This window comes from Calidris pugnax, unplaced genomic scaffold (genome assembly GCF_001431845.1).
Source record: "Calidris pugnax isolate Ruff unplaced genomic scaffold, ASM143184v1 scaffold1071, whole genome shotgun sequence".
Classification (NCBI taxonomy): domain Eukaryota; kingdom Metazoa; phylum Chordata; class Aves; order Charadriiformes; family Scolopacidae; genus Calidris; species Calidris pugnax.
This window is the reverse complement of record NW_015091762.1, coordinates 1-7897: the sequence shown is the minus strand read 5'-3', so window position 1 is coordinate 7897 and position 7897 is coordinate 1. Positions and strand designations below refer to the sequence as shown.

The window sequence follows — 7897 nt, the reverse complement described above, 5'->3', positions numbered from 1 at the left end:
ATTATTTGTTACAAGGTGATGATGGCCAGGTATTTCAACCTACAAAGATCCCAATCTGGATGTTAGATCTCTTTAGAAAAATCTAATATAACAGGTGTGAAGGTATGGTTTGAGCAAATTTAGTATTTTGAAGTTAATAATACAAGGGAGAATTAAAAAAAAAAATAATTAAAAATAAACCTCTTTGTCTCTCTCAACAGTTAAACTCTACCTCACAGAATATCAACTTGGGACCATCTGGAAATCCTCAGTAGGTTTCAATTAAATTGAATTAAAATGTAATTCAATTGAATGTGAAATTTTTATTTTAAGAAAAATGTATTTAAATTAATTTTAAAACCTGAAAAATTAGGCTGAGTGTAATTGTTAATAGTATGAAGAATTCTTTTGGATACTTGTTGATTTGCACTGCACCAGAGGAAGCAAGACCTTGAACACTCTGCTATATAAACGACTACCTTTAAAACATTTTTCTTTTTTCCTTTTTACCTTCAGATTTTGAGAGTCTGCTAGTCTTTTGCTTAAGGATGCTGTAGGATACTTGAGGATGACCTCTCTGTCTTCGGAGTGGTCGCACAACAGTTAAGAATGTGAACAGTTTATGAACACAAGGTTGTTTTAATGCACAGCAAAGGAGCCTCTTGGCTTGTTGATACCAGAAACCTAATTACTGCTCTCATAACTGGTTTCTCTGTTGTTTTCTGTCGAGTTTCTGGTCTCAGTTCTGTGTGAATCTGTGCTTTTCTCATTTAGGAGATGACTGCTATTTTGGTTTAGCTTTCCTCATGGATTTGTTCTGACCTAACAAGAGGAAATGCTTAATAGATTGCAGTAAGAAATGAAATTTAAGAGTACTTCCCTTCAGGGGCGATAAATGGAGAGGTGTCTGGTGATGTAACTGTTGTTTTGGAATTTGAAAACACGGATAATTGTTTTGCTGACAAAAATATCTCTGCATTGTATTTGGGAAAAAGTGAGGGAATCCTGGGAAATAACTGAAAGGAGTGGTCATATGGGAAGTGGAAAAACTGAGAGTGAGTTCATACCTACACGCACAGAAGAGGAAGGCATTAGGGCCTCCCTCCTCTCGCTGTAATTTAAAATGAGAGAGGAGTGGATGGAGGGAAGAATGGGATAAACAAAGAGAGAACAGATAATGAATTTGGTCCATCCTTCCCTCCTGTAAGCTTGAAAAATAAGCTCCAGGAAAAGTCATGGGGAAATGGAGTCTTGAAAATGGCAAACTAGACTACGAAGAATAAAAGAACAGACTTGCTCCCATTTTACGTCTTAAACTTACAAAATAAAATAAACTCAAAGGATGCAATTTGAACACTTTTTCCCTGGAGGAAAATAGAACTGCAAAATGAAGAATTGTCGTCGTCTCTGAGGGAAAGTCTGCAAAAGTCTAGGTGTTGGGTAGAAGGAAGAATAGAGGAGGGTGCTGACAGACTGTTCTTCTCACATCACACCTCCAGTGCTACACCAGGCTGCTGTACAGCTCTAAAGCTTGTAATCTCTACCCAGGTGACCTGTCTCCTTCCTAAATATCTTTCAGTGCGAAACCAACCGACTTTGATTTCCTGAAAGTTATTGGGAAAGGCAGCTTTGGCAAGGTGAGCTTTCTTATTACCGTGTCTCCTCCTGGTGCAGGGATGCTGGCTGGTGTCTTCTGTGTGATGATGCTTGGCTAGATTTGGTGTGAGTTTTTGGGAGTGGTGTCAGTCTGGGGTGGCGTAGGAACTGTCGGATTGGATCCCTGTTGCTGCTGCTTTATATCCCTGCCATTTTTCCCCTGGTGCATTCGTTGCTGGCTGCCCAGCTCACTTGCTGGGAGTTACAAAAGGGAGTGTTTCCCTTTCTCGTTAAGAGCAATAGGGATCCTCTGTTTCCCCCAGAGAGGAAGGGAGGTACCTGAATACGAATCCTGCGTTTCCCTTTGCTGGTGTGGGCTGGTTTGTCAAACCCCCTAATGCTATGGAACACTGTGAGCAACAGCCCGTTGAAAAGTGACTTAAATATTGACATTCTGCAAAACAAAAAATAGTACAAACACTTTCCATTTATGCTGAAATGATGAAAATGTTACCAATAGAATGTGAACTGCAGCAATCACATTTTTTTCATTTCTTTTGAATTTCACAGGTTCTTCTTGCAAAACGAAAACTGGACGGGAAATACTATGCTGTCAAAGTGCTGCAGAAAAAAATCGTCCTTAATAGGAAAGAGGTGAAGAGAAATACTCTTTTCTCCACCCACCTCCCTTCCTTTTTCCCTTAATTACAAAATTGTTCCTGTTTACTTATTGATCTTTTGCTTCCTTTACAGCAAAAACATATTATGGCTGAACGTAACGTGCTTTTGAAAAATGTGAAACATCCATTTTTGGTTGGATTACATTACTCATTCCAAACAACAGAAAAGCTTTACTTTGTCCTGGATTTTGTTAATGGAGGAGAGGTATGTGGTGGTTGTATTTGGATTTGAGGCTCTCTCTTTTTCTAATTCTAGGTGGGAGGAATGAAATGATCCTTTACAATGGGTTGTTAGCAGTATTCTCCCAATTTTGAAAATCCTGTTATTATCTGCTGTTATTACAGACATATGGACCTGGCTAGATGGGTCCTGTTCCTCTTATTGACAACTTCAATCCCAAATTTATTCATGGTTGTCAGATACATATACGCATGGGGAGGTTCAGATTGGATATTAGGAACAATTTTTATACTGAAAGGGTTATTAAGCCTTGGAATGGGCTGCCCAGGGAAGTGGTTGAGGCACCATCCCTGGAGGGATTTAAAAGATGGGTAGACATAGAGCTTAGAGATATGGCTTAGTGATGGGTTTTGTTAGTGTTGGGTTGATGGTTGGACTTGATCTGAAAGGTCCCTTCCGACCTCAACAATTCTATGATTCGAAATACTGTACTTTACCGTTGCATCATTTTACCTTTACTACCAATTAATCTTATGTTGATACTTTTCACCATGTAAAACTGTCTTTTCCTCTTGTATCTGCATTAGCTGAGATGGTAGTATTTTGAAAGCTGAAGGAAGAAAACTGGCAAGTGAATTTACTATATTGATATTATTGTGAACCTTGGGATTATTCTGTTGCTTTGCACGGTCTAATTCCTGCCAAACAGCCTTATCCTCAGAATTCTTTCCCTTGAAGTGATGCTATTGAACCTGAAGAGCCACTAAGTAACTTGGGGGGGAAAACTTGTGAAAGATATAGATTTTCTCCATTTATGTTTAAATAAAATATTGTGGAATGGTTGGTCTTCAACTAGAGAGCTGTTGCTTTTCAAAGAACCCACTACTTCCAGGAGCGCTCAGGAAACTTAGGTATAAACTGGTTGAATAGTGCACAGGAGAAGGGTATAAAAGGTTGCTTCCCTTCCTTCAAAAGGTTTTGTGGAAAATCAAGAGTCTTTAGGACTAATAATATTAATCCTATGTAGGAAGCTATCCAACTTACGTGCTTTAAAGAAGAGCTTTCTTTGTCACTTGCTGTGTTTTCAATTTGGTAATTTATTGGTGTAAAATGTATACATTTCAGAAGGTCTTACAGGTACTTAAAGCAGAACAGGAAAGAAGGATGAGATAGGATGTTGTTGTAGATGATAAAACTCCGGTAGCTGAAAGAGCACAGGAGGAGGAGTAGAATTTAAATAGGGGTTTTTTGGCATATCTCGAGGTTTCCTATTATGTCACTGCAGCTGAATATACACAGACAAGTATAAAGTGTGCTGAGGAAACCAGGATGAGAGATGAACTGGGGGTATATTAGTTGATATTCACATGGCCAACTGTCAGAATTTAGGATGTTGATGTTCTGACCCCTTTTAAGTGTCAGAGCTGGGACAAGATGGGCCTTTCTCTTGTCTAATGCACTGTTGTCTTATTTAGACTTTATTAGCAAACTCCTGGTTTGCTCTACTTGGAATTCCTGGCCACAACTTAGTTGGGCATTCTTCTGGGCAAACTAAAATACAGTTCAAAACAGCTTGTGAATTTGAATGAAGTGCTTAGAAAGCTCTGATGGCTTTTTATTTTTTCCCCAAACTTTGTAGGTGGTAAACAGAAAATTTCTTTTTACTTAAAATGCTTATAAGTTGAATGGGTAGGATGGCTTAATCTGTATGTTTATGATTTAATCTTTGGCTAGACTCCCATATCTGCTCAAACTGTTTGAAGCCAGAAAGCTCTCTGTAGTTGATAAATAAATAAATGAAACCACTTTTTACTGTTAAAATTGCACATTATTAACCTGATTTGTTGTGTATAATGTTATTTACTTTTTGTGTGTTTACAGCTGTTCTTTCACTTACAAAGAGAACGTTCCTTTCCTGAGCACAGAGCCAGATTTTATGCTGCTGAAATAGCCAGTGCACTGGGCTACTTACACTCCATAAATATAGTGTACAGGTAAGTTTCTGAAATGTATCCTTGTCAAAACAGGACAAATTACTGAATAAAACCCACTACATGAAATCATCTTATGAGAAACTTGAAGATAACAATTTCACCAAAACTTGAAGCTTTCAGCAGAAGAATTAAGCTCCTTGCCTCTGAAGCTCTTGTGTTAGTGAGTGCTATTTTGAATTAATACGATTTATTTTTTTTTAACAGGGATTTAAAACCAGAAAACATTCTCCTCGATTCACTAGTAAGTATGCAACATTATTTTGGGGTTTCTATGATACATCTATATGTTAAGCATGTTCTGTTTTTAAAATGCCACTCTTTTCTTCAACAGGGTCACGTTGTGTTGACAGACTTTGGACTCTGTAAAGAAGGGATTGCAACTTCTGATACCACTGCAACTTTTTGTGGGACACCGGAAGTATGTTGACCACTTTTGTGGGTTTTTTGGCTAGTAATTAATGACTGTTGATTATTATTATTTGTGTAACTGGAAGATCAAATACTCTATTTTATACTATTGAAGATTTGCATTCTTTTAACAAGCTCTTCCACGAAACCAAGCCAAATACAAGCTTCCTGCAGAGCTGTTCTTTGTCCTTTTCACCAATTCCTACTTACTACCCGCATCCCCATAGCTCATCTCTTCCTTCCTCCCTTTTTCCAACCCTTTTCAAACACTGTTTCCTCCCGTGTCTCCTAACTGCTGGCTTAGACACAGGACAGTCAGCTTGTGGAACAACTACAACAGATTTGCCAAGATGAATCTACTTCCATATCCTGCCACTGATTTTTTTAGTAAGTTTATAGGGGCTTAATAACTTGGAGTCTTGAGCAAATTTTGCATATGCACTAAATTTTGAACTTGCTGACTTGAGTTTGTTGAACTCTATTATTTTATTTTCTGACTGAGAAAAGCACACTGGAAAATGTAAAATCTGGAAGCTTTGAACACATATAAGGGATTCACTGAAATACCAGGATGCTTTGATAATTTGATAAACAGAATAAATTACAGAATATGCTTCTGAAGACAATGAAGGATGAGCAAGAAGTAGTATTTAGCTGAAACAGTTGAACTAAATTAAAAAAAAAGGCAGGTGGCAACACATGATGACTTATCCTAATTATGATTTGAGTGGGAATCCATAAAACTAGGTGGTAAATGTGAGCTGAAGCAGTATTTGTTGGATATTTTGGGAAGTTGAAATGATAATATAGGTAACTCTGGATCTGTTTGAGAACATCTGCGGGGCTTTTTTCTGATGTGCAGAGGCTTAGTCGTCACACTTACTTTGGACTTGCATGAATTACAACATTAAGGGGATGTTAATGCTGTTACTTCATATGAGTACTTAAAATATAACAAGACTAAACATAGCAGTTGTGCATTAGCCTTTCTAATCCAAGATTTTGATTCAAATCTTTCATAATCCAGTGAAAAGTGTAACGATCTTCCCAGTGTTTCTAAAACTGACTTGAATGACTTGGTGGTTTCCAACATCTGAAAAGCCCAAAGGAGGTTGTGAAAGATTGAAAAAAGTGTAAGGAGTTGATTTTAAAATACTTGAGCTGCTTTTCATGCTTTTGCGGGGTCATGAGTTACAGGGCACTCACACAGACAGAAAGTTTGAGAAATACTGATCTAATTAAACTGTGAGTTTCAGGCTGTGCCTTGTCGGACAATGCTATCATCTGTTTGTAAACTAAATATCAGAATTTGGATACTGGAATGATAGAAGTGAGCATTCTCTTGTTTTGAGAGGTTAGAAGCTGTGTGTGCTTGTAGATGAGGACAGAGAGGATGATGATCCAGCCATAGTAATGTTATATTACACGTTCACAGAGAAGAGTCTCATATTGTGAAGTGGCTGTCCTCGTGCTGTTGTGTTGGCAAGCTCTGAGACGCCGAGTAGGTTTCTTGCAAGGCAGATGGAAACCAATTAGCACTGTCATTCAGTGTTTGATGATATTGGATGTTTATCGCAGCTCAGTCAAGTGACTATTTGACAAGAATCTCTAATTTAGCAACTCACAACTCACACCCTCACCGAGATTTACAGTGAAACTTAATGTAGGTCATACAGTTTCTCAGTAATGATAGATTTGAGGCAGAATTAATACTTTCTCTCATTTTTTTTATGTACTGGATGGGGAGCACACAGGCTTAGGGTGGCAGAATAGGTGTGGCTAGTAGCCAGCTTGCTGAGAGATGTTGCCTGTGCAGCAACCAATCTGAAATGTAAACCAAGTTTCATAACAGAGGTGGCAAAGTAGTTTGGTGAAACAATAGTGTGTGGGAAGCATTGGTTCAGTTGGGAAAAGTGCTGTCCTACTTGGTAAATGACCAGATGGTGATGAAGTGTTTGCCAGGTTTGTTGAAGGAGAAGGCAAATACTTAACAGTCTTAAAATTGCTGTGAAGCAACTTTTCTTGAAGGGGTTTGCTGTAATGCTCTAAAATATTTTTTTATGTATTATTTCAGTATCTTGCACCAGAAGTCATCAAGAAGCAGCCCTATGACAACACAGTAGACTGGTGGTGCCTTGGTGCGGTTCTTTATGAAATGCTTTATGGGCTGGTATGTATTTAATAATGTGGGGGGCAGGGGCTGCTTCCCTCCCCTTTCCCCCCTCTTATGTTGAAGTAACCCTGTAGTGCTGTTAAAGATGCAAACTTCTGCAAAATACCGAAATACTCCATTTAAATGGATGAACAGTTTGTCTCCTACTTAACATAGTACCTGTTTTGGATTTTGCATTGCCTCTTGGTGGCTAAAACTTTGGTTTACAGTGAACTGCTGGACATCAGTCATGCTTTGAGGGAATGTGAGAGTGAACTGGATCAACAGTGATAATACCCAATAAAAAACTCAACTTCTGAGTAAAATTATGCCAAATACTGCAAGAAATAAAATTAAGATACTTTTTTTACTTAGTCTCCCAGGTTTTCTCCTAGCTTTTCCACTTCTTGATGCAGCATTAGAACAAAAAAAATCTTACTATACTTCAGGGGGCTGAGAGAGTTGGGGTTGTTCAGCCTGGAGAAGAGAAGGCTCCCAGGAGACCTTAGAGCCTCTTCCAGTCCCTAAAGGGGCTCCAGGAGAGATGGGGAGGGACTCTTGGTCAGGGAGGGGAGCCATAGGACAAGGGGTAGCAGTTTGAAACTGAAAGAGGGGGACACTGGAAGAGGTTGCCCAGAGAAGCTGTGGCTGCCCCATCCCTGGAGGGGTTCAAGGCCAGGCTGGATGGGGCTTGGAGCAACCTGGTCTGGTGGGAGGTGTCCCTGCCCAGGGCAGGGGGTTGGGAACTGGATGGTCTTTAAGGTCCCTTCCAACCCAAACTATTCTATGATTCTTCTAGTCATACATAATTACTCCAGTAACAATCTGTTCTGTTAGGTTTTTTGAGTTTTATCTCCTCCCATAAGACCTTAAAAAAGGAGATAGATTTAGTTTTCCACTCACCTGT

At 39.0% G+C, this 7897-nt stretch overlaps 1 protein-coding gene across 1 annotated transcript; it reads left to right on the top strand.

Annotated features, from left to right (window-relative positions):
- Positions 1–200: 200 nt before the first annotated feature.
- LOC106900055 (serine/threonine-protein kinase Sgk3-like) lies at positions 201–7391 on the top strand (the record flags this gene model as incomplete). The annotated part of the gene is made up of 8 exons (XM_014962017.1): positions 201–250; positions 1559–1616; positions 2146–2229; positions 2329–2460; positions 4318–4430; positions 4635–4671; positions 4762–4848; positions 6913–7391. Coding segments are annotated over 8 exons (669 nt in total), but the record flags the coding sequence as incomplete, so codon positions are not given.
- Between the last annotated feature and the right edge of the window lie 506 nt (positions 7392–7897).